Below are 26,271 nucleotides of genomic sequence, written 5' to 3'. Positions count from 1 at the left end.
GATGAAACTTATCAGAAGATACCAAATTAACTGTCCAGGAAGAGAAGAAGGGGACAGCGATGCAGGGACTGGCTGACCCTAATTAAACTGGTGGAAAATGATGGTCCCTCATCTCTGAATGGCATCTCTTTTCCACCCTGTTCTCTGTACCCTTTTGTCAATATTGTCTCCAAGTTCTAAACGACTTCAAAAAGGGAACAGAGCAACAGAATAATCTATAATGAGCACCATTTAATTCTATTCTGTGAGACAGAATTACAAGAAATAGATAAGCACTTTTAAATACTCATTCTATATTTATATCATATATAACGTGTATTTTCTCTGATTATAACATATCTGCTACTGCTGCTACTGCTAAGTCACTTCAGAAGCAAAACAAATTGTTAATTTTTAAAAAAGATATTTTAGTACAACAATTTTAGTAAAAATCAAGTAAGTATAGAGGAGAAAATAAAAGTAATTATTTAGGCTCAGAGAATATAGCTGTCAATATTTTGACATATTAATTTGCAATATGGTGTGTGTGTGTAGAAGAGAGTAACACAGGCAGTTATTAGAGAGACAGAGACAAAAAAAATTTGGAATCATAATATACATAGTTTTATATTTTGTTAGGTTTACTTAGCATTGTTCTGTGAAGGATTTTAACAATCTGTTGGAAAATATTTTTACCCTGATGTCAAAAAAAAACCACCAAAAACCAAAAATTAAGGAACTTCAGGTAAGCCATCCTTTGAGACAGTATTAAGAAAATAGAACAGGGGGCTTCCCTGGTGGTCCAGTGGTTAAGAATCTACCTTCCAATCCAGGGGAAATGAGTTTGATCCATGGAGGGGGAACTAAGATCCCACATGCCACAGGGCAACTAAGCCCGAGCACCAGCTACTGAGTTTGGGCACTTTGGAGCCTGCACACCACAACTAGAGAACCCCATGTGCTGCAAAGAAAGATCCCATGTGCTGCCACTCAGACCCACTGCAGCTGAATGCTGGCAGTGTACGGGCTCCTTGTGGATACTTCACACACAGCTGATGGTCCAGAAAAGCTCAACATTTTCAAATGAGTGAGGAGGCTTTGGTAGCTGAAAAAATGGGAACCTCAGTTCAGAGTCAACACTTAGAAATAAAAGGTCAAACGCCAAAGGACGCTTTTGTTTGGAGACTATAACCAGCCATCACGGCAGAGCTGTGGGAGGACAGGGGATGGGCTCGGAGAACCTGCTGCATTTCCCATCACTGCATCACACGACCCCTGTGATGAGAAAAACACGCCGCATGATTAGGGGCAACGGCCACTGGAGTTGGACGAGTTTGCTGCTTCCTTCAGCCTGGGCACCAGCAGGAGCCTGTATCAAAGCACTTCAGCCACAGCCTAGTCTCCTTGGTCCTACAGGCAACATTCTCATCTTACCCTTTCTTGTCCTGATTTCCCCTGCCTGCAGAAAAATTGTGATCTCTGCCTCCCTATGAGGCCTTGGGAGGACGCCCTCTCTACCCTTTAGGTCGAGGATCAGCAGACTTTTCTTATAATGACCTGGGTAGGACATATTCTAGATTCTGTGGGGGATGTGATCTCTCACAAACACTACTCAACTCCGCCTTCACAGCAAAAAAGCAGTTGTAGGCAAGCAGGTCAGTTCATGTAAATAAAGCTTTATTTATAAAGACTGGTGGCAGGCCAGATGGGGCTCCTTGGCTACAGTTTGCTGACCTCTGCTTGAGGTCGTGCTGGGCATGAAGCGGGCAGAACCTGAGCCTCAGCTCACTGACATAAGCCCTGAAAGCCACCAAGGGTGATGCTTCCGGACAAACAGAAGTTAGCAGCCAAGATGGCAATGGGGTGAAATCCCTCCTCCCATCCTACCCTTGACTGTCATTGAGTTGGGAAGAGGATTAAACTGAAAGGACTGGCCTCACACAATAAGAGAAGGGACTCACTTGGAGCATGGAAGCTTCATTCTACGAGATGCATCTGTCCGGGCATTATGAGCTTGATAAATTCACGCAAGATTCCACAAGTCAGATTGGCCTCTCTCCTGCATTTTCCCAGGCTGCATTTCTAAAGGGACACAACCAAAAAGGTGGCCTCAAGAACAGTAACATATTTAAGAATTCATGTCTATTCTGTTTCTTCAGGCGATTACATCTAATTATGCCTTGTAACCAGGAGCTTTTTTTTTTTTTCTTTAAAAGAGTGACTGAAACTCAGGATATCTCAGAGGTGTAAGATTTGGAAGAAACTGACTAGAAGGCCTAGCTCTTCTTGGGGAACAAGAAGCCTCTGTTCTATCCATGCTGGACGCTAGATGCACGAAATCACAAGACCAACTTCTTTCTTCATGACTGAAACGTGCTCAGCTTCCCAGATAACAGCACCGCCCACCCAGGGCAGGGATGGTGCTATGATGCCCTTGCCCAGAGTCCCTACAGGTTAAAGTAACAATTGTCACTGACATCTGAGGAGCAGATATTCCATGCCAGGCACTATCAAAGGGCTTTAAGGTCCTTCTCATTTAACAACCTCAAAACTCATGCCTTGAGACCCATTATTATCATTACTCCATATTGACAGATAATGTAACAGGGGCGCAAACAGGTTTGAGTAACCTGCCCCAAATCATGCAGCTTCAAGTGTGGAGTTCAGGTATGGACCCGGGGATCTCAGCTCCAGAGTCAGTGCCCTTAACTTCTATTTATACTGCTTCTAATAATGCAACTAATACAGGTGATCAGTAAATGTTTGGGGGTGGATGACATAGTGCCTTGGAGAGGTGGGGAGCAAAGGAGGAGGCCTGGGTTGAAGTTAAGCCAAACTGCGCTTGACTGCCAGTGAGCTAGCTCACTGCATGGTCTCCTGAGGGGGGAACACAGGGCTGTCTTGGGGGCTCTGTACCAGAGTCCAGCTCTAAGAGGGTGGTTGCTACTGGAGGAGCTTCAAGAAGGCATGTCTGCAGCTCATAACGAAGGCCTTTCCTCAACCGCCTGAGCCATAGCGCTGGAAATGTGCCCACAGCTGGCAGCACCATTCTGTCTGACCATCCCAGAGCCTTCCCTCAGGGGACAAGGCAGAGAAAAATCCCCCGGGGCAGCCCCTCCCCCACCCCATCTCCTCAAGATCCTGACTCTGGGAATGCAGGGGCCTGACGTTCCAAATTCCTCAGTGACTGTGGTGAAGATGAGGGGCAGCTGAGGAGGAGGAGGAGGAGGAGGAGGAGGAGGCACCGCCAGGCTGGGGCTAGAAATGATAGCTTTGGTCATCAGACCACTTGGTTTTTCCTCCCTCAGTACCCAAATTATTTTTTCTTTTTTCTTGAAATGTTTTTGATTCAGAAACTATTTTAATCTCTATTTTCTTGTCTAATATTGGGATTTGAGAATAGGAAATATAGCCCAATTACAGTTTTGATTGCATCCCATGCACATGAGGAAGACTGCATTTCTATTGTCTTCTAATATGCTATGTGCTTGGCTTCTGTCTTTCATAAAACAGCTGTTGAATAGTTTTTGAGCAACTGGATAACTTTTAATTAGCTTAGCATTCTATACCTCCAAAACCCTTATATCATGTTATGAGAATGTCAAGGGCAATGAAATCTGATAGCTGTTTTATAAGAATATTTTTCAAACAGACCCTATATATCTTTGTAAAAGATCTCTATATTCTTGAAGTATATTTTACCCTCCATTAAAAAAATCTTTTTCTTGAAAATTCTGTTAAATCACTCCTAATGAAGTATGGAACAGAGCTCTTTCATTTATGCTGCTGATCAAACATTTAATTTACTAATCACTGCTTTCTTTGTCTAACACATTTTGATAATAGTGTGCAAAGATTCTGTATGTGTCTTTATTTCCAAGAGTCAGAGAACCTGTACTCAGATCCTGGTTTATCTTTAATCCGCTGCATCACTTTGCCCAAATCACTTGATATCTCTAGACCTACGTTTCCCTTTTGTATAACACATGGAGTTGAGTTAAAACTTTCAAAACTGTCTTTTGACAATATCATTGGATATTAGACAGCTGTCAGTGAGGCTTTACCACCAGGCCCTCTTCCCCTTTCCTTTCTGTTCCAAGGAAACACTTTTAACCAGATTTCACCTGATGTAGGGAAGGAAGGAAAGATCATATAGATTCTGAGAATCACTACACTGTCCTTGGAAGGAAAAGAAATTCCTTGTTCTGCCTACACACACACACACACACACACACACACACACGACATGTACCTGAATATGAACTTTTCAATACTTAATTGGAATGTACCAATGAGAAAATTTTTATTCTGAGCAACCAGCAAGTATTGGTAAAGGGATTTTTTCTTTTACTTAATGACAAATATCAAAAGGTTACAAGCCTAGAGGGACCCCTGCCACCTATATCTCCCTAGTCTTGGAAAAGATACAATGGAACAATCACAGGGAAATGCCAGCCTCAGAGCGAATAAACTTAGAATTTTCAACTTCCACAGCCTGGCTATCACTGCTGTATACTGATCAGATTTCACTCAAGTGAAAGACCAGGAAAGACCCAAATACCTGCTAGGATCAAGGTTCATCAGATATTTGAAAATCAACTACTCCTTCATGGATTAAGTATGTCAGAACCAAATAACATGGAATGGCTTCAGCAAATAACACACCTCTACTAGGAAAACAGCCAAGAACAATTGCTAAATGTACATGCAATGTGCCAGAAAAATGAGAGCACTCCCTGGATTGGACTCAATCACACTGGGCCAGCCACACCAGGAATTCCAACTGAAATCTTTGACTTCAGGCCCTCTGAGGTCACCAGCATGTCAGAGCATGAGCCTTGAAAGCAGTGCTCTGGCCCTTCCAGAGCCGACAAGACTTCAGTTGGCATTTCAACCACTAAGCTGGAAACGACAGTTCAGCGCTCTCTCTTCAGTTTAGAGGTCCTCTCTTGCCGGGGTCCAGCCCTGGTGGATCCAGGGAATTTGAAGCAGGGACGGCGTTGGCGAGAAAAGACTTATTTATTTATTAATATAAGATTAGATTAGGAAGAAATAGTGTAGTAGGAAGATTAAGTGGAGAGAAGAGGATGATTAACTTGGGTTACGTGGAAAACCAATAAAGTTCCAGACAAGGAGCTTGCACCGTCTACGTTAGGCCGCCGGCACCCGTTTGAATATCGGAGAGTGCCCCGCCTTGGGCTCTCTCTCTTACAGATCTTAGAAGCCGGGACAAGTAAGTAGACACAGTGAGCCTCCACGCCCCAGACGGGAATTCAGCCTGAAATTAGAGTAAAGAGGAGACACGGGGGACACCAGTCCAGTGACTGGCTCCCCTTCTATTGTCCTTCAAGGCCTTTTATACTTTTGATTATACACAGAGATCAATGGGTAATACAAAATTATGTAGTGTTAGCAGCCCAGACTCTTTCTGTATATCTTTTTGTATACAAAAGGTCTCAGGTGATTTACATTATCTTTTGGCCAAGAGGCTTGTTAACAGTTTTTGGCTCTCTTCCTTAATGAATGTTAATTTCGTTTCCCCTAAATGTTTTTCTTTAATCTGCATCTCCTTAAAGCACTAAAGTTACATCTCTATAGAACAAAGGCACAGTGGGTTATAACAAAGAAGGTACTTAACTCAAAGATCTAATGTTGCTAATACCAGGCCTACTAATTGTTTTTCTATATACCCTGGTGGCTCAGACGGTAAAGCGTCTGTCTGCAATGCTGGAGACTAGGGTTCGAGCCCTGCAGAAGGAAATGGCAACCCATTCCAGTACTCTTGCCTGGAAAATCCCACGGACAGAGGGGCCTGGTAGGCTACAGTTCATGGGGTCACAAAGAGTCGGACATGACTGAGCAACTTTACCTTACTTTACTATTGGCTCAACAAATGAAACCTTTAATCAGTCCTATTCTAGTGACTTTGATCCTCGGAAGCCCCTACGTTCCTAGGGTGTTTAAGCTTCCTGTGCCTCCTGTGGTCAGGAGGCCTCAAACAATCACACGCACAGGAGGCCTCAAACAATCACACGCACAGCTGTACGAGTCCTGCAGGCAGGCTAGAAAGCCATCAGAGGGGTTTTTGGATTGAAACACTCTTTCAAATGCAGAAGACTAAAGCCCTGAATTGACTTTTTCCAGAGAATGTCAGAAGAGTGGAAAAGCAGGCAGATTCTTATTTTTAGGGGTACATGCTCAGGAAATGCCAAGGGGAAAACCTAAGATCTGACTCGACCCTGCCCATCAGATCTCTGACGCATGACCTTGTCATGGGTGGAATTCCTCACGCTGGCTTCCGGCGTTCTCCAAAGAGTTCTTTATGTGCAGCCAAAAGTGGCCAGTCTGTTGGTCAAGGCAGGGGTGGGGAGAAACTGGGTGCTTCCCCTGAGCCCACCAACAGCTGAATTTAAAATGTGGCGAGAGATACAAAACTGAAGAGGAGGTGGTGCCAAAGAGCCCTGGGAGATGGTGAAGGTTTCCTGGGTTGGAACTTTCCTCTGGAAAACATCTGACAAACAACAAAAAAAGACCCACTGCTGAACCTTTATCCAGGTCATTTCCCTTTCCTGGACTGAAATGTTCTCTTTTCCAAATAGGAAAATCCTATTTGGAACACGTGTTCCTTCCCTATAACACCTTCCCATCCAACCCACAAAAACTGCTCCATTCTCTAAACTCAGTCGCTGTCTTGCTTCACTCTAATGATGCTCTTGCTGTCTTCTGGCATCTCACATCCTTGTTCTGTGACATCATGGAATTATTCTGTTGCACAAACCAGTAATGCAGAAACCAAGCACCCCGCTTGGAGAGTTGGAGAACTCCGGTTTATGATGCCAGCGGGCTCAGAGGAGTTAACACTCCAAGCTCTGAGCCCCGAACAAAGGGGTTACAGAGTTGTTATAGGCAGACTACAGTGGGCAACACTAGCTGCTAATAGGCTGGTTTAAACTAAGCGGTTTCATGATGGGGAGGGGGATGCCTGACCTTTACACGGACAGGCATGATTAAGCAGGTTTGCAGCGGCTGGGCAATTGCAAAGAGCAGGACAAGGGTGAGTGAGATAAGCTCCAGTTCCTAGTATCATAAATACCCACTTTCTGAGACTACGTGACCTACGTGATCCAGACTTTGCAAGGAGCAAGCTGAGTTACAGAGGCAGAATGAGCAGGAGGTTATGTAAAATTTTAACTTTTTCTCTTCAATTTCACTATTATTCAGCTTTTCACATAATATACTTCAATCTCTAAATTTGATTTTAACCTTCCTTCTTGAAAGTGAAGTCCGTAATCATATTAGCTTTTTTCCTCTAAGGCAACTGTTGGATATATGCTAATTGATAAAGGAAGAAAGGAGCAGGGGTAGGTGACACAGTGCAAAAACGTTTGCTAGTACTTGTCACGACAGAAAGGGCACCAAAGTTTCATGCAAACTATGAACAGCACCCGGCAGATCCCAGAACACATCTGTTCAATGGAAGGAAGGAAGGGAAGAAAAAAATGAGAGGAAATGATAAAGGGAAGAGAGAAAGGAAGGGAAAGAAAAAGAGGAAAGGGTGGAGGGAGCAAGGAGGGAAGGGGGAGAGAAGAATGGAAAAAGGCTGGAAAGATGGACAAAGGGGTAGAGGGGAGGAGGAAGGGTGGAAGGAAAAGGGGAAAGAAAGGGATGGAGAATGTGTTATCCTTGACCTTCTGGGTCTTTCATGTCTACACTTGTTCCCTTTCTATTTACAAAATATCTCTTGGGGCCTTATGATACTGAGCAGGACCCTGTGGGATTCCTGGGCAAAAACGCCTTTCTGGGGCCTCCGTTTTTTGGTTACAGAAAATAGGCTTCATTCAACTTTTAAGACCCTCCCTGAGTTCCAAGAAACAGGTTCAAACCTTTGCTAACTGGGGAAGGGAGGGGGATGCAGAGACAAGCTAAGGCAGGAACAGAAGCAACAGTGTAGACTTGGGGGAAGTGCTGTGGTTCCCCTCAAAGAAGACCATAGCTTTGAGCTGTCTTGCCTTACCAGGTGGGAGAAATTAACATGACAGAGCACTCAGACCAGTGGGAACCTCAAATTGATGATGCTGGCTCCCACTTCAGTTCAGTTCAGTTGCTCAGTCACGTCCAGCTCTTTGCGACCCCATGGACTGCAGCACGCCAGGCTTCCCTGCCCATCACCAACTTCTGGAGCTTACCCAAACTCATCTCCTACTTACCAACCAATTAGAATAATGTCTATCAGTTGATCGCACCAGCTTTCAACCATTACAACTCTTTACTACCGCTCCAGGACACACACTTTTGAGGGCATTAGCATGTTGTGACCTCCTCTCCCTGGCAAAGCAATAAAGCTATATTTTCTACTTCACCCAAAACACCATCTCCAAAATTTAATTTGGTGTCGGGGTACAGAGGGCAGATTCAGCTTCCCTTACAGGGCACCCAGCACCTAGTTCCAGTTTGCCTGATGTACCCACATAAAGATCTGCATGAACCACTTCCAAAGACAAGATGATTCATTGGTCAGTACCCACCATCTCATTCAAGGGCCCCTGGCCCAGAGTCACTGGCCCCTGCAAAGCTATGCCTCATGGCCTGGACTTGGACCTTTGGAGGACATCTGGGCATAACTGACCCTCCAGCAGGAGTGCAGCTGGAGGGCATATCCTCTTATTGGCATCACATGGCACACTCCGCCCACTGGCTTCCAGCGCCACCCATTAGGGAGTCAGGGCACCTGAGCTCTGAGGAGCAAGGGATGGAGTGCCTGAGGTCACTCACTGGTGTGAATGCAACGCCCCCCTCACAGCCAGTCATCTGGCTCCCAGGGCCCTCCTGCACCTCCTCCTCCTCCATACACTACCACAGCCCTGGTGGGTGGGAGCCAGGAGGGGGGTTAGAGCCTTAAAGCCTATCAGCAGCCTTCAAGGGGAGGGCAGAATGGCATCTTTCTAACAGTACTTCTTAGGGATCAGCTTGAAACCAAGCAGGACCCTGTGGGTGCTCCTGGGACACAAAGCTTGTGTCCCTGTTTCTTGTTGCTAGGAAATAAGACTTCATTCGGCCTACATGACCTTCCTGGAGTTCCAAAGGCCAGGTTTAAACATTGCTGATCAGGGAAGGGGGGCTTCACAAACAAGGTAGGGGAGGCCAAGAAACAATGGAGCAATCTTGGGGCAGGGTCTTGGTTCCTCCTCAGAGAATATACAAATCAGTATCTTTGAGCTCTTCAAGGGACCATTGAGCCTATGAATGAGTTTTGAATCCATGGATCAGTTTTAAGCTGGAGAGCCCAGTCAGTTCAGTTCAGTTCAGTAGCTCAGTTGCGTCCGACTCTGCGACACCATGAACTGCAGCACACCAGGCCTCCCTGTCCATCACCAACTCCCTCCCAGAGTTTACTCATACTCATGGTGATGCCATCCAACCATCTCATCCTCTGTCATCCCCTTCTCCTCCTGCCTTCAGTCTTTTCCAGCATCAGGGTCTTTTCCAAGGAGTTAGTTCTTCACATCAGGTGGCCAAAGTATTGGAGTTTCAGCTTCAGCAGCAGTCCTTCCAATGAACACTCAGGACTGATTTCCTCTAGGATGGACTGGTTGGATCTCCTTGCAGTCCAAGGGACTCTCAAGAGTCTTCTCCAACACCACACCACAGTTTAAAAGCATCAATTTTTTGGCGCTCAGCTTTCTTTATAGTCCAACTCTCACATCCATACATGACTACTGGAAAAACCATAGCTCTGACTAGATGGACGTTTGTTGGCAAAGTAATGTCTCTGCCTTTTAATATGCTGTCTAGGTTGGTCATAACTTTTCTTCCAAGGAACAAGCGTCTTTTAATTTCATGGCGGCAGTCACCATCTGCAGTGGTTTTGGAGCCCAAAAATAAATAATCTGTCACTGTTTCCATTGCTTCCCCATCTATTTGCCATGAAGTGAGTAAGATCATGGCATCCGGTCCCATCACTTCATGGCAAATAGATGGGGAAACAGTGGAAACAGTGGCAGACTTTATTTTGGGAGTCTCCAAAATCACTGCAGATGGTGATTGCAGCCATGAAATTAAAAGACGCTTACTCCTTGGAGAGAAAGTTATGACCAACCTAGACAGCATATTCAAAAGCAGAGACATTACTTTGTCAATAAAGATCCGTCTAGTCAAGGCTATGGTTTTTCCAGTGGTCATGTATGGATGTGAGAGTTGGTCTATAAAGAAAGGTACGCACAGAACAATTGATGCTTTTGAACTGTGGTGTTGGAAAAGACTCTTGAGAGTCCCTTGGACTGCAAGGAGATCCAATCAGTCCACCCTAAAGGAAATCAGTCCTGAATATTCATTGGAAGGACAGATGCTGAAGCTGAAACTCCAATACTTTGGCCACCTGATGCGAAGAGCTGACTCATTTGAAAAGACCCTGATGCTGGGGAAGATTGAGGGCAGGAGGAGAAGGGGACCACAGAGGATGAGATGGTTGGATGGCATCACCGACTCAATGGACATAGGTTTGGGTGAACTCCGGGAGTTGGTGATGGACAGGGAGGCCTGGTATGCTGCAGTTCATGGGGTCGCAAAGAGTTAGACACGACTGAGTGACTGAACTGAACTGATGGGACCAGATGCCATGATCTTAGTTTTCTGAATGTTGAGTTTTAAGACCCCCTTTTCACTCTCCTCTTTCACTTTCATCAAGAGGCTCTTTAGTTTTTCTTCGCTTTCTGCCATAAAAGGAAAAGTTCTTGGAGAGCCCAAGATGCAATTAAATACTACTGGAACTGTATGGATGGGTGGGGGGATGGTTAGGAGGCTGAGTCCCACTTCAGCGGGCCCTGCCCGGGGACACCAAGTCACCTCCGCCCCCCTCCCACTTCTCCTCCCTCCGGAGGTCGTGCACTGCGACTCCAGCAGCGATTCTGTGCCTCCTGCTCCCCATTCCCAACGGGAGGCACAGCTTGGCTCTCTCCCCACTCCCGCCAGCCCCAGCGAGCCAGGTGGAGGGCAGGAGCTAGAGGACTGACGAAAGTTCCGCTGCCCCCGGCTCTTCCTAAACAGCGAGAGCGGCTCCACCCGAACGCGAACCCGTGGTGTGGGATTCAGAAGTTTATTTCCCGCGGAAGCCGGAGGACGCAGGGCTGGGTCCGCTCCCACTTAACTTGGCCCCGGCCCTGAGGGCTGACCCGGCTTGCCCGGCGAGGTCCGGCCCGAATGCAGCTACAGTGCAGCCGTGGGCGAAGTCGAGGGTCGCGCTGCCCTCCCCTCGGGCTCCGGGGCAACTCGGCGGAGACGCCGAGCCTCGAGTTCAGGCTCTTTGGGGACCCGATTCCACTCCTGGCGGTGGGGGCGCGTCTGCTCCGCCCTAAGTCCCTAGGGGAGGGAGCGAGACGAGAGCTGGCAGCTGCGCAACGCGGCTCAGGCGAGAGCTTCCCCCCAATAAAACCTGTGGGCCACGCCGCCCACGTGTTGTGAGCTCCTACGCTTGGTCGTGGGGGCTCGGAGGAGGGCGGGACCCGGAGCGAAGTGAGTCGCGGAGTGGGCAGGCCGGCCCTGGGGAAGGCCTGCTGGGGGCGCAGCTCCGGTCCCCCCTGGTTGGCGCTCTACGTGGGCTCCTGGGGCCATGCCACCCTGGGGACCCCCTCTCCACTTCGGGGTAAAGCAGGCATAACTGGAAGAGGGTGGGAGTAGTGCTTCTTTTCTCATACATTCCAGGAAACTCTTTGGATAGATGCTCACTGCCACCCACAACGGTGAGAATATCGCTGGCTTCTGCATCCTGAACCTGCAAGAGCTTCTGGCGTATGATAGGAGTCTGGTAATGACTGCTTACTAAATGAGCGCATGGATAAATGAATGGACGATGAGGCTGTTTTTCCATCCCACGATGTCTTCCGAAATACATCCACTTCACAAATAAGCAGAAAATAAATGTTTGGGAAGCACTAGCGTTAAAAGAAGGCAATGGCACCCCACTCCAGTACTCTTGCCTGGAAAATCCCATGGGCGGAGGAGCCTGGTAGGCTGCAGTCCATGGGGTCGCTAGGAGTCGGATATGACTGAGCGACTTCACTTTCACTTTCATGCATTAGAGAAAGAAATAGCAACCCACTCCAGTGTTCTTGCCTGGAGAATCCCTGGGACGGGGGTGCCTGGTGGGCTGCCGTCTCTGGGGTCGCACAGAGTCGGACACGACTGAAGCGACTTAGCAGCAGCAGCAGCAGCGTTTAAACATCGGTATAAACAGGCTATCTTATGTAAGGTATAACCACTGCCATATGTTATGAAGCACTTAAGAAAGGAAGTGTGGCTTTCCTGTTCCAGACTTATTAAAAGTCGAATTCTGACAAATGAGCACTGGAGGTGTAAGCTGTGCACTGCGACTGATTGTTTCTGTAACAGTAGATAAATTAGAGAGCTGCAACAATCCAAGAGCATTATCCCACATCTGGGAACCGAGCCAGCTGCCAAGTGGAGGAACACACAAAACTGAAGGAGGCCTGTTGGAGTTTTTAAAAGTCTCTGCTTCCAGCATAAGAGTCACTTTATTTATTTATTTACATTTTCTCTTTAAAAATTTATTAATTTTATTTTTAATCATTTATTTATGAAATCATTCTCTTTGGTCAAATATATATTGGTATGGAAAACATGTAATAGTTATCTACGAAAGACATCATTTCTGACTGTTGTATTCCCTCAATACTGTATACATTGACACAGGTTCAAGGATGTTATATTCCCCAAATGTTTTATATTCAGAATTAAATTTCAAAGGGCTGTGTTTTCCATAGTTTTAGCCTGGTGCACAGGTTATTAAAAATATCCATTAAAATGGCACAAGTCAGAATAAGTACCAGCCATCAGAATAGTGCCAACTGTAGGAACAAGGCATCAACCATCAGAATGATTGCCATACTGTTTATTTTAAAACAGCTTGCCCAGCTTGCCCTGCTTGTCTTCCTGATGCCCAAGGGTTTGCTTCTGACTTCTCTGCCCAAGTCCTCTTTTTATGAATGATTGTATATAACTATCCCCAACCCTTGGCTTTCCAAGCTTCTCTGCATTCAAGCTGGCATTGTGAGTTGGGCTAGGCTCCTCAGACTTTGTGGCTATAATCAACAGCAAGAACTATAAATTACTGTGTGGCTCAGGGCACACGCACGCATGCACACACACACAAATGCACACACACTGGTATATTTTCTTCTATTATATTTATTTTCATTAAAAACATGCTGACCCCTGGAAATTTCCTGGTGGTCCCTGGTGGTTAGGACTCTGTGCTTTCACTGCCGAGGGCAGAGGTTCAATCCCTGGGTGGAGAACTAAGATCTTGCAAGCCATGCAGCACAGTCAAAACAAACAAACAAAAAGGAAAGAAAGAAAAAAACCCATGCTTATCCCTGATGGATTTCACACCCAGGGCAGGAGGAGAAGGGGGTGAAAGAGGATAAGATGGTTGGATGGCATCACCAGCTCAATGGACATGAGTCTGAGCAAACTCCGAGAGACAGTAAAGGACAAGGAAGGCTGGTGTGCTGCAATCCATGAGGTCGCAAAGAGTCAGACACCACTTAGCAACTGAACAAGTGGGTTGCAACCTGCAGAGCTGGGATATTGGCAGAAAGTTTTAAAGAAAGTAACTGTGCTGGGCCCTCACCTGCTGCCTGGCCTGGCTGCCCAGGCATTATAGTGGGAGCCACGCCTTGGGTGCTACCTTCTCTGAGCAGCTCTGTGGTCACCGAGACATGAAGACCTCTGCTTTTGGTCAGCTTGCACCTTCCAGATACCACCTCTCTGACTGATCATCGCAGGCCACACACAGACCAGATGCTGCGTGTAGAACAGACATTTATGAAAGGCATTAGCAGAATAAGGAGGACCTGAGAGAGATGGGGAGAGAAAGATGGAGACACAGACAGACTGAAGAAGATGAAAGATGTAGGATGACCAAGTTGCCCCAGTTTTCCTGCTTTTAGCCTCAATATCCATATCCTGGAGAACCCCGCAGGCTCAGGAAAAGCAGAGATGTTGGTCACCCTACAAAAGAGGGACAAGGAGAGAGGAGCAGAAGGCACAGACACTGAGAGATGATGCGTTCACTTCCTGGGGCTGCTGCAAGCAAGCACCCCAGACTTAAACAACAGACATGCGTTGTCTTATGGTTTTGCAGGTCAGTGTCCAAGACTAAGGTATTGGCTGGGTTGGTTCATTCTGGGAAGGATCTGTTCCAGGCTTCTCTACCTGGCTAGTAATAGATGGCTGTCTCTTTCTTGTGTTCTCATGTCATCTTCCCTCTGTGCACGTCTGTCTCTGTGTCCAAATTTCCCCTTTTTGTAAGGACACGAGTCACATTGGATTAGGGTCCATCCTAATGACCTCGCTTTAACTTGACTTTCTCCGTAAAGACCCCATCTTCAAATAAAAGTCACATCCTGAGGTCCTGAGGGTTAAAACTTCACAGATGAGTTTGAGGGGAACACAGTTCAGCTTGTAGCAGATGGGAAGTCAGAGAGAGACACCCAGGGGCCAGGGACAGTGTCCCAGGTCTGACCTTTTGGTCTTTCTGACCACTGCCTGACCTGCCCCTGGCTGACCAGGAACTCTGCCCTAGCCTTCGCTGGGCAACTTCTCCTGCCGTAAATCGAGCCTTGCGCTCCCAGTGTAGCCCTCCTCACCTGCCTGGGCTTTTATACCTGTTAGCTCACCAGCCTGTACATCTGGGAGGCACAGTTGGAAAAGAGTCCGCCGGCCAGAGCAGGAGATGCAAGAGACTTGGTTTCGACTCCTGAGTCGGGAAGGTACCCTGGAGTAGGAAATGGCAACCCACTCCAGTAATCTTGCCTGGAAAATTCCACACATACAAAGGAGTCTGATGGGCTACAGACCATGGGGTCGCAGAGTTGTTCGCCACTGAGCACGCATGTATATATGAGGCTAATGACTGGCACATCCAGACCATGCTCCTCTCTTCACCCTCCCAGCCTTCACTACCTCCAGGTAACAAAAAAGATGCTCCATGCCAGCTCAGCAAGAACCCTAAATCCAAGATGGGCTTTCAAACAAGACCCAGCACACATCTGTGGAAAAAGAAAATTACGATTGAATAAAGACATCCAGGAAACAGAGAATCCACCCGGACAGTGGAGTGAACCTGGTCTAGTGGAAGGGAAATTTTGAGCTTCTTTTATTTTTTTTTCATTAGAAAATGCAATGGGTTTCTTTCATAGGTGGAAGATCTAAAATTATTTGTAGGAAAAAAGAATTGGACTGGATGATGAATATTGGGGAGAAATTTTGTATTTTAATTTAATGTGATAGAAGCAAATGTTGGTTCCTTTAGTATTTCTAAAACTATATTATTATCCATGATTCGCTGTTGTTCAAACTTATTTTACTCCCCCCAACCCCAGTTTGGATTAGTTTCTGGACCTATTATGCGGGGTGTGGCCTTGCGGCTTGATTTTGCCTTAGGGTGGTTGCAGGGTAATTCCTTGCCCCTTGACTTTGTGCTCAGCCACGTAGCTTGCTTTGGCCAATAGACGTTCGCAGTTGTGACTCAAGGAGGACTGGAAATTAGCCTCTATAGCTGGATTTGTCCTCTTGTACCTGTGCCATCTTAATGAGTAGAGCTTCTTTTGAACTGCCCTTTCAGCCTGGGCCCACAATGAGTGAACAGGTGGAGGAATTTAAACCTTGGTGAGGAGCTAGTCCAGCTGAGCCCACAGCTCAAAGAAGAGCTGCCCCCTCGAGCACAGCCTAGCTCAGCTAACCACCAGCTGACCTGAAATTATGTTTGTTTGTCACTGAGATTTTGAGTTGTTTGTTACTCCGTGATAGCTGACCCATACATTATTGTATCAGGTGAGCTTGGAAGGACAGCACAGCTGAGCACAATCTGAGATTCGGAGTAGCCTGGAGTAAATTCTTCCTCCAAAGCATGCTGTAATCTGGTGGATATTTTACTTAATATTTCATCTGCATCCATTTTGGAATTCCTGGATCAAAACTTCTTTTAGAACTTGTCTTGGGGAACTGAACTCTGTCCACTGTCTACCACATACAGATGATTTAAAATTTTGTTAAATGACTGTGGACATTTTGAATGGATCCCAGAAGGTCCCAGGAGGCAGGAACAGGAGTTAGGGATGTGAATACAAAACATACAGGCTGAACTACTTTGCTATCTCTCCCTGTCCCCCACAAAGGGATAGTTGATGCACTGTGGGCTAGTGACTCCACTGGGTTAGCAGAGGATTAACCTGGGGACTGTGGGCTTTTGGGGAAATGATATCTCTCTGTCCTCGTCTTTCTCTTACTCTCTATTTAGTAGGAAAAATGCTATTTTGAGCTTCATCTGATCATCTGCGCCCTCTTCCTCCATTCTCTCTGGTGGCAGACATGTTCTGCACTGTCCTTCCTTAAAATGGAATAGAGAAGGAGGGAAACATCAGTAAGGAGGGGCTGGGAAAAGGCAATGGGAAGTCTGGCTTTACCCTGGAGAAAGGCAGAGTGGGGAGCCAGGGCCATGCCACCTGTCTGGAGTCAGGCAGGAAAAGGGTAGATCACTTAGCTGAAATCCCTTACCTTTTTCTCCTGTGATCAGAGTAAGTTATTTAACAGCCCAGGCTCTTTATGGCTTCAACAGGGAGAAAAGGCAAACAAAGAGCATGTGATCTCCCAGGATCTGGGAGCCACCTTCCCCAGCAGGTGCATCCTCTTCAGCAGACCTGCCTACCACTTAGAGGGTTTCCTGGAAGACCAGACCCATATCCGCTGCCTGATCCTGAAGTCCTGGCGTCCCTTCCTCATGTCTCCCTCCCAGGTGTCTTTGAAAGACTTTGAAGTTTTCAAAGGATTATTCTTTAATCCTTTGCGTCCTCACCTTGTCATGAACCTAAACCAGTCTTGGCTCCATTTTACAGATGATGAAACTGAGGCTAGAATGATTGTTATCAAGCTTTATACTCTGCGCTATGAGATATCATTTAATTTCTTTTATTATTTTTATTTTTTATTTTTTAAATATAAATTTATTTATTTTAATTGGAGGTTAATTACTTTACAATATTGTATTGGTTTTGCCATACATCAACATGAATCTGGAGGTATACATGTGTTCCCCATCCTGAACACCCCTCCCTCTTTTATTCTTTCTAAAAATAAAATATAATTATGAATTTTTCTTTAACAGAGAGAAGAAAACAAATGGTCTATGTTCCTATTACTCACATAACTGATGTTAACATTCTTTCTGGCCCAACAATTCTATTTTTAGATGTTACTGCTTTCAGTTTCTATTTCTGTTTTATTCCATGAAGGTTAAAAAAACTTGATATTTAAAAATATCAAAGGTTTCAGTTCAGTTCAGTTCAGTCGCTCAGTTGTGTCCGACCCCAAGAATTGCAGCACGCCAGGCCTCCCTGTCCATCACCAACTCCCAGAGTTCACTCAAACTCATGTCCATTGAGTCGGTGATGCCATCCAGCCATCTCATCCTCGGTCGTCCCCTTCTCCTCCTGCCCCCAATCCCTCCCAGCATCAGAGTCTTTTCCAGTGAGTCAGCTCTTCACAGGAGGTGGCCAAAGTACTGGAGTTTCAGCTTTAGCATCATTCCCTCCAAAGCAATCCCAGGGCTGATCTCCTTCAGAATGGACTGGTTGGATCTCCTTGCATTCCAAGGGACTCTCAAGAGTCTTCTCCAACACCACAAAAGCATCAATTCTTCGGCGCTCAGCCTTCTTCAAAGGTTTACATATATATAAATGCAAACAATTTTGGGCTTATGAAAAACTGCAAGTGAGGATAAACAGTATTTTTTCTGAACCATTTGAGTAAGCTGCCAACAAGAAGCCCCTCTTTTCCAAATACTAATTTTATTGTCTCTTACTTACAGAAAAGCACCTTCTCCTACTCTCCCAAAACACAACCATCATGATTCAGGCAGTTAGCATTGAGACATAACTACCCTCTCAACCCCAGGTTCCATTCAAGTTTCATCACTTGTTCCAAGATGCTTGTCCCCCAGATACTGTGGAATGCAGTCTCCCCATTGGTAGGATCTCCCAGACTGGGGTCCTGGCCTCCTATAGCAGCGAGTAGGGAAGTACAACTCCAGATTTCTTGCTCATGGGCTCTGTTTTCTCAGGGAGCTTTAGATATTCTTGCTCTGCTCTTTGCAGGGCTCAGCTGCCACCAGGGGTTGCTGTTTCCTTCCCTGGCTGTTGCTGTTTCCTTCCTGTCAGCAAAAGGTCTGACAGCCAGCTCTTGCTGTGTTGCTTAACTAAGAATGTCTGCTTATCCGCTCTCAGGGGTATTTGAACGCTGGAGACAGAGCTTGGACTCTGGGTTCAAACCCCAACCCCGCTATCTACAATTTGGATTGAAGGGGACAAGACACTCCAGCTCCCCCAACCTCAGCTTTCTCACCTGTGATATGGGATGATCATACTTTATGAGGTGGGCGTAAGAGAGAGTACTTTTGTCTGGCACAGGATCTGGTCACTATTTTTACTGCCCCATCAGCTGCTGTCTGTTCTACACGGGCTTGAGCTAAGGCCTAGGAGCTCTGGGAAGTTGTTTAAAAGGCTCACCGGTAAGACCTCAATCCATGGCTCCACATAGCTGCCCCGTGAGGAGGAGATGTCAGTGTCTGAGTTCTTGCCCACACAGAGAACAGTTGTCTATAAGTGAGTGGTTTCTAAACAAGAAAGACTCTTCACTTTAGACTCCTGGAAGCCATCATTATGATTGTTGTTGTTCAGTTGCCAAGTTGTGTCCAACTCTTCATGACTCCGTGGACTGCAGCACACCAGGCTTAACCTGTTCCTCACTAACTCCTAGAGTTTGCCTGTTTGTGTCCTTTGCATCAGTGATGCCATCCAACCATCTTATTCTCTCGTCCTCTTCTTCTTCTGCCTTCAATCTGTCCCAGCATCAGGGTCTTTTCCAGTGAGTCATTATAATTAAGTTCTGCTAAATGCATTCCTTCCTTCCTTTGTCACGTGCTGTCACTGTGTATGGACCCGTAATGGGCTCTGAGGGCAGAGGCAGGAGCCGTGCCCTGGACACGGGAGTATGCTGTATGAACATACACACAGGCTGTGCCACCTGCTTCTGCAGCAAGAAGACATCATGGCCCGGGGACACTGGAGCTGGGCTGAGAAGGAGGAGCAGCAGTTTCCCAGGGAGTCAAGGTAGGGAGGAGAGTGATCCTGAAAGGAGATATGGCAGGTGCAAACCCGGGCAACCAGCCGGCAGAGGCTTGGGTGTTTGATGGGCATGATCTGACCATTCAGTTTTTTAGCTGAGTAATTTTGGGGAAGTTGCTCAATCTTTGAGTCTCACTTGGTTTCATCAGTAAAACAGAAACAAAAATGCTCACCCTCAGAGCTGTTCTGATGATCCAACAGGGTATTGCCTGCAGAGCCCACTTGCACCGTAAATGACAGCTGTCATTCTAGAAGGGGCCACTGCCCACCGCTCTGGAACCATTTCCGTAGTCAGCACTATGGATGGTACATCTGGGGTTCCTTGGTGTATGGGGGGAGTGGCTGGGAGATCTGGGCCGTGTCCTGTGGGTCATGGGGCGCCATGGAAGTTTGTTTTTCCATGTATATTTATTGAGATATAATTGACATATAACATTATGTACACTTAAGGTTTACAATGAGTTGATCTGATACACTTACATATGGCAAAACGATTACCACCAAAGCATTAGATAATATCTCCACCCTTTCACATAATTACCATTTCTTTTTTTATGATAAGAGAATTTAAGATCTACTCTCTTGGCAACTTTTGAGTATATAATACAGTGTTATAAGCTATACTCACCCTTCTGTACATTAGATCCCCAGAACTTGTTAATCTTATAACTGGAAGTTTGGACCCTTCGACCAGTATCTCCTCCCCATTTCCCCAAACCCGTGGCCCCTGGTAACCACTGCTTTACTTGATTTCTGTGAGTGGGAGCCATGGAAGGTTTCATAGAAGAGTTGTGCATGTCTGACACTCAGGAAGTGTCCCAGAAGCAGGGTCTACTCTCAAGAGGTCCTGCAGGTACAAACGGTGATTGTGCCATGTGGCCTCCTGGAGGAAATGATAAGGCAGTATATTCAGAATTGAAGCAGCCTTTGGAATACACACTGTGCCATTTCAGACAAGTCCTCACCTGGACTCCACTGGAGAAGAGCTTTCTTACTTGACTCTCGTTGCAGCAAACTTGGAGGCCTTTCCAGAATCTACGAGGGCCTCTCTGACTCTTCCTGAATGCCCCTCTGAAAGCCCTGGCGTTCTCCAGCCACTCGGCTCTCCCGTGATCTCCAGTGACCAGATACCTCCAGCCTCAGCGCCTTTGCCTTTACTGTGCCCGCTCCCTGGACCATCTGTCTATAGCTGACCATTTCCCCACAGCATCTCATTCTCTGCAGTAACTGAGTTACTTGCCCCTGGTCTGCCTTCCCCTCTGGGCTGGGAACTGCACTATGACCCGAGGACGGGACACCTGTTTTGTCCAGCTCTGTGTCTGTCGGGACAGTCAGGCTCACAGCGGCCTGCAATTCATGTCTGTGCATGAGGTTATGAAAGGCAGGTCTTCTTATGCCCGTTCCATGGATGAGGGCACTGAAGCTCAGAGGGAGCAACAGTTCCAGCCCGCTGGCCTGGGCGGGGGTGGGCGTGGAGAAGGCAGGTTTGTCTGGCTGCAGCTGCGGGCAGATGGGAAGGCTCGCGGGCGCGGCCCCGGGGCAGACGCCCGGGTCCCCCGCGGCGGCTGGAGCGTCCTCGTGGGCGGCGCGGGGCGGCAGACTGGGCGGGGGCTGGCGGCGGCGGCGGCGCGGGAGGGAGCCGGGCGTGCGGGTGAACCGGCAGGGCGGCTCCGCTCCGCAAGCAGAGAGAGCGCCGGGTTGCCGGAGCAGGTGAGGCCGGCACCGGCCCGTGGATGCGCTCCGTGGGTTCCGAGGGAGGAAGGGGCCGGGGTCGGAGGGGCCCCCGGGAAGCCGCGCGCTGCCTCCGCCAGGCGCCCGGTGGGCTTTACAGAGCCCGAGGCTCGGAGCGCCGCAGTCGGCGCGGGTGCGGGAACCCTGCCACTGGGGCGGATTTGGGCTCCCACCGCCTCGGTGTTCTCTGCGCGCTGCAGGCAAAGGAGGTAAGGGGTGCGTGGCAAGTGTGGGCGCCGCGGGCTTTAGGAGACAGGAGCTGTTTGCTGAAATTTCAGGAAACAAAGCCGACATCCTTGTCTCCATTCTTACCTCCTGAGAAGATTGTATTATTTGTTTTTTCCATTAGTTTTCATCTGACGGCTGGGAAGGCAGGCTGCAGTCTGGGAGGGCTCCCCTGGGGGTTGCAGGTGGTTCCCCCCCTGATCAGGAGAGCTGCTTGGGAGCTAAGCCTGGAGACACTATTCCACTGATTTTGCATTATAGTCCACCCTAACCCTCCCAGAATCACCACCTCGGGGGTGCACCTGGAAGATTTGAGGCCTCCTGGTCCTCACTGGGCCTCTCCGAGGAATGCATTGGGAAGTGAGAGACAGTCTTGGTGTGCGGTCCTTTGGGGGAATTCTAAACCACCCAGAAATTCTTGAAGTGGTCAATGTGGTCGCAACTCAGAAGCCCTGGTGATTACTGGGTATGATTACTTCAAGGTGATCCAGGTGAAAAACAGCACTGATGGCCACTCGCTTGGTGATAGCCCTGCAAGCCCACATCTCGCCCCGGGAAGCTTGTGCTCTTGTGTTCGCCCTCAGGAGGGGCCTCTGAGGTTCCAAACTGCATTGGGAAGGAGACAGCTCTATCCAAGAGTGTCATTCCACTAGGAACTCCAAGCCTGGGTCTGCTTGGGAAGGATGAGGGGCTGGAGAGGCTGGGATAGCCTTGGAGCGGCTGGGGAGGTGGAGGGGTCTGAGCCAATGTGCTGGGGCCCAAGGCCAGGGGACCCTGGGCAATGCCACCCCAGCTGGGGCATCTTGTCGCTTTGCTGAGCCATACCTCGGCACTGCAGGGTGCTCACCTGGTCAGGCTTTGTTGGGGACCTTGGATGTCTGTCTCCAACTCTGCCTCTGCCATTTCTCCCGCCCCGCATCAGCTCACCTCCTACTTTAGCACAGACTTCTCTTCCTCCTTTCTAAAAAATCTGTCTGGCATGGCCTGGTGCCACGGCCTTCAGAATCAGACTAGCCAAGGTTCTAGTTCAGCTTTGCCACTCACAGACTCTGAGGACCTTGGGCAGCTTCCTTTCATCTAACTGGGCCTCAGTGTCCTCTTTGAAATGGAGCTGTATAAAATCCAGTCATATGGTTTTGCTGTCTTTGCAGATTGAAAATAGTTGGATACTGGGGATTTCATATAGTTCAGCCTAATAGAGCCTTTCTCCCATGGCTAGGGTTTGGATTAATGCTCAGGAAGATGTCTTGAGCCCAAAGCTGAGTGAAGGTTAATGTCTGTCCCTTCTGCCCTGTCTCCCAGCAAAGCATGTGCCCTCCACAGTAAGGCAAGACCACCCACCGCTCTTTGGGCTCTTTCCAAGATTGGTTCCTGCCTTCTCTCTCCTGCTTGTCTTTCCAAATTCCCCTTTCTGCTCTTCTGGGCATGGCAGGTTCAGTTGTCCCATTCTCTCCCCAGGTCCCATCCAGGTACCGCCCTTGAGGCTACTTGGGTCTTCCAGGTGTCTGCAGGACCAAACTCAGACCAGAATTGCCTCTGCATGCCCACTGCCCCTGCCTTCTCCCTACTGCCTCTGTGCACTTTCTGCAGAAGGAATCTAACTTTCGTGCTGACCTGGGGCTCAGGGTTTGAATGATTGCTGCCTCACCCCTGGAGTCTGCTCCTGGAAATCCTCAGTTCCTGCGCACAGAGGGCCTTTCTAGGGTGGGCTCTTATGGAATAGTTTCATTCCAGTGTCTGCAGCTCTGGAGAAAGATGCAAGGGCCACCTGGTAATTCTGCTCCTTTCTTGGTTCCCCAAAGATCTCCTTCCCATGTTGTTTCTTCCCCAGCCCTAGCACTTCCCTCCTCTGCCCCAGTCCCAGTTGTTGTGCAGAAGGGTTGGTTTAGGTCCAGGCATCCATGTGGTCTAGTCAGCAGGGACTGGTGTGGAGTTTCCTGGCTCACTGGTGACCATCCCTTGTGTTACTCTTTAGCGATTCTTCGAGAAGGGGGCTGCAAGCCGAGCGGATCTTCACTGATGCCTTCAGTGCCCCCATTCTAGATCCCACAGCTGCAATGAAGATCAAGGATCCCATGCGCCACAGCTAAGACCTAGCACAGCCAAATGAATAAATATTAAAAAAAAGTTTAAAAAAACAAGAAGAAAAATTCTCTTGTCTCTGGGATTGGGTAACTGAAATAATAAACTATAAACTGCCTTTGAATTCATGACAATCTTTCCATGGCCAAATGTGATTCATCTTTCTAAGTCAAATTAAATTTATAGTAAGTGACATTTACGAAAGCTGACAGATATTATAGCTTTTACTGACCTTTGGTTAATTTACAGTTATCCCCTGTAAAAACTGCCTCTAACTTAGCACTTGATCATGAAGAACATTTATATGTGAACAGTTCATAGATAGAAAATCATTATAAAGGCCCTAAAGAATATCTGAATAGGGCCCTTTCTAAACAGTGATTATTGAAATGGGGTCCAAGGACCATGTGATCGGAATCATATGGTTCACTTGTTAAAGTACACATTCTTTGGCCCCATCCTGTACTCACTTAACTGCATTTCCTGGTGAGGGACTCTGGAATCTGTGCTTTTGATCTGCTCCTGGAGTGATTCTGGTCTCCTTAAGGCTGAGAACTGCTTGTGGGATTAGTGATGACTAGAGACGTCACGAGGAAGGGAACTCTGATGGTGTGTGGTGACACGATGGCACACCACATCGAAGCATCTGTTGGCATTGCCACTTGGAGGTTCTGGGGTCCAAATTCCAATTAGATCTTGGCAGAGAGTCCTTTGTGTTGAGGCACCAGAGGAAAAGGACCAGGCTGACATGGAAGTGTCGACCAGGCCAGTTTCTGGGAGCTACAAGCTGTGGCTTAAGCGTAGGCATGGAGGGGACCCATAGGGTAGTTAGTGGGCAGCCCTTGACCTCGGCCTGATGTGTATGTACTGGGTCAGGAGGAGCGAGCTGGTGTACTGAAGACCTAGTCTTCGGCATGCCTGGCAGTCTTCAGTATTGCCATATGTCACTGAGAAACAAGGCTGGCAGAGTAGGTAGGGGCTGAGACCAGGAAGGCACATTTCATGTCAAGCCCTGAGGTTCTGGATCTGTCCTAAAGGGAATGTGGGGACGTCCCTGGTGGTCGGATGCCAAAGACTCCATGCTCTCAACACAGGAGGCTTGAATTGGACCGCTGGTCAGTGAACTAGATCCCACATGCCTCAGCTAAGAGTTCACATGCCACAGCGAATATCAAAGATCCCTTGTGCTGCAACTATGACCCAGCACAACGAAGCAAATAAATACTTTTTTTAAAGGGCATAGGGTCCAATGGAAGGACCTGAGCACATGGAAGAATGTATTGCTATTTCTGTTTGCATACAGTGTGATGAGGGGATTTCTACCCGTGCTCCCTAAATAATTCTGTCCCCGAACTCTGCATACAAAATTTCAATTTCTTCATCATCAAAATAGCCTCGAACCCTGAGGTCAGAGGGAGTCTGTGGAACAGGTTCTGATGTCAGACAGACCTGGGTTTGTATCTGAGCCCCATTGCTTATTAGCTGTGTGGGCTAATTAACTTTGGGCAAGTTGCTTTACGTCTCTGAATCTCAGGTTCTCCAGGTCTCGGGCTTGGGAAGGAAGCAGCCATGAAGCTCTCTACCTAGCCCCCACTCTCCCCCGGATCCCACACAGGGGGTGGTATCCCTAAGTGCCATTTGTCTTTGCTTTGCAGGCATCATCCTTGAATCTCCTGAAATCTTCTCCTGTCCACCATGAACACTTCTCACTTCTTGGCCTTGCTGTTCCTAGGATCCCCACAGGGTCAAAACAGGAGCAAGTCAGCTTCACTGCACACTCCATACAACTTCTCTGACCACTGCCAGGATTCCGTAGACCCCATGGTCTTCATTGTCACCTCCTACAGCATCGAGACCATCGTGGGGGTCCTGGGCAACCTCTGCCTGGTATGTGTGACTATTAGGCAGAAGGAGAAGGCCAATGTGACCAACCTGCTCATTGCCAACCTGGCCTTCTCTGACTTCCTCATGTGCCTCATCTGCCAGCCACTCACGGCTATCTACACCATCATGGACTACTGGGTCTTTGGCGAGGTCCTTTGCAAGATATCCACCTTTATCCAGTGTATGTCAGTGACAGTCTCCATCCTCTCCCTTGTCCTTGTGGCTCTGGAGAGGCATCAGCTCATCATCAATCCAACAGGCTGGAAACCCAGTGTCACCCAGGCCTACCTGGGGATTGTGGTCATCTGGCTCATTGCTTGCTTCCTCTCCCTGCCATTCCTGGCCAACAGCATCCTAGAGAATGTCTTTCATAAGAATCACTCCAAGGCCGTGGAGTTTCTGGCAGATAAAGTGGTCTGTACTGAGTCCTGGCCGCTGGACCATCACCGCATCATCTACACCACCGTCCTATTGCTCTTCCAGTATTGCATTCCACTGGCCTTCATCCTGGTCTGCTATGTCCGCATCTACCAGCGCCTGAGGAATCAGGGGCGGGTATTCCGCAAGGGCACCTGTAGCTCGCGGGCTTGGCGGGTGCAGCGGATCAACGGGACCCTTGTGGCGATGGTGGCCGCCTTTGCTGCGCTTTGGCTGCCCCTGCATGTGTTCAATAGCCTGGAGGACTGGTACCAGGAGGCCATCCCCATTTGTCACGGCAACCTCATCTTTTTGGTGTGCCACCTGCTTGCCATGGCCTCCACCTGTGTCAACCCTTTCATCTACGGTTTTCTCAACACCAACTTCAAGAAGGAGATCAAGGCCCTGGTGCTGACTTGCCAGCAGAGCGTCCCTGTGGAAGAGTCTGAGCATCTGCCTCTATCCACAGTGCACACGGAAGTCTCCAAAGGGTCTCTGAGGCTCAGTGGCAGGTCCAAGCCAATTTAGCCAGGTCTAGGGCCTCTTCTTGCTATGTTCATTGCCAGGCTCTTTCACCTAGCTGAGTGGGCACATTTCAACCTGGGGGTGGCCTGTCGTTACTGGCTTTGTGGGGCCTAGATAGGGTAGCAAGGGCCTGTTTCTGTATCCAGTTGCCTTGTGAAGCCTGGTGTTCAGATGTATCCAGTTGCCTTGTGAAGCTTGGCATTCATATGGTTCAGCTATTGTTCCTGGAAGA

The 26,271-nt window shown here is 48.0% G+C and overlaps 1 protein-coding gene across 1 annotated transcript; it reads left to right on the top strand.

Moving 5' to 3' along the window:
- Positions 1-24,908: 24,908 nt before the first annotated feature.
- NPY4R2 (neuropeptide Y receptor Y4-2) lies at positions 24,909-26,042 on the top strand. The gene has a single exon (XM_052641418.1). The coding sequence runs from the start codon at positions 24,909-24,911 to the stop codon at positions 26,040-26,042; it is 1,134 nt and encodes a 377-aa protein (XP_052497378.1).
- The last annotated feature ends 229 nt before the right edge of the window (positions 26,043-26,271 follow it).

Source organism: Budorcas taxicolor, chromosome 5 (assembly GCF_023091745.1).
Source record: "Budorcas taxicolor isolate Tak-1 chromosome 5, Takin1.1, whole genome shotgun sequence".
NCBI classification, from domain to species: Eukaryota; Metazoa; Chordata; class Mammalia; order Artiodactyla; family Bovidae; genus Budorcas; species Budorcas taxicolor.
Note: the sequence above shows the minus strand (reverse complement) of the source record. Positions and strands in the feature narration are given on the sequence as shown.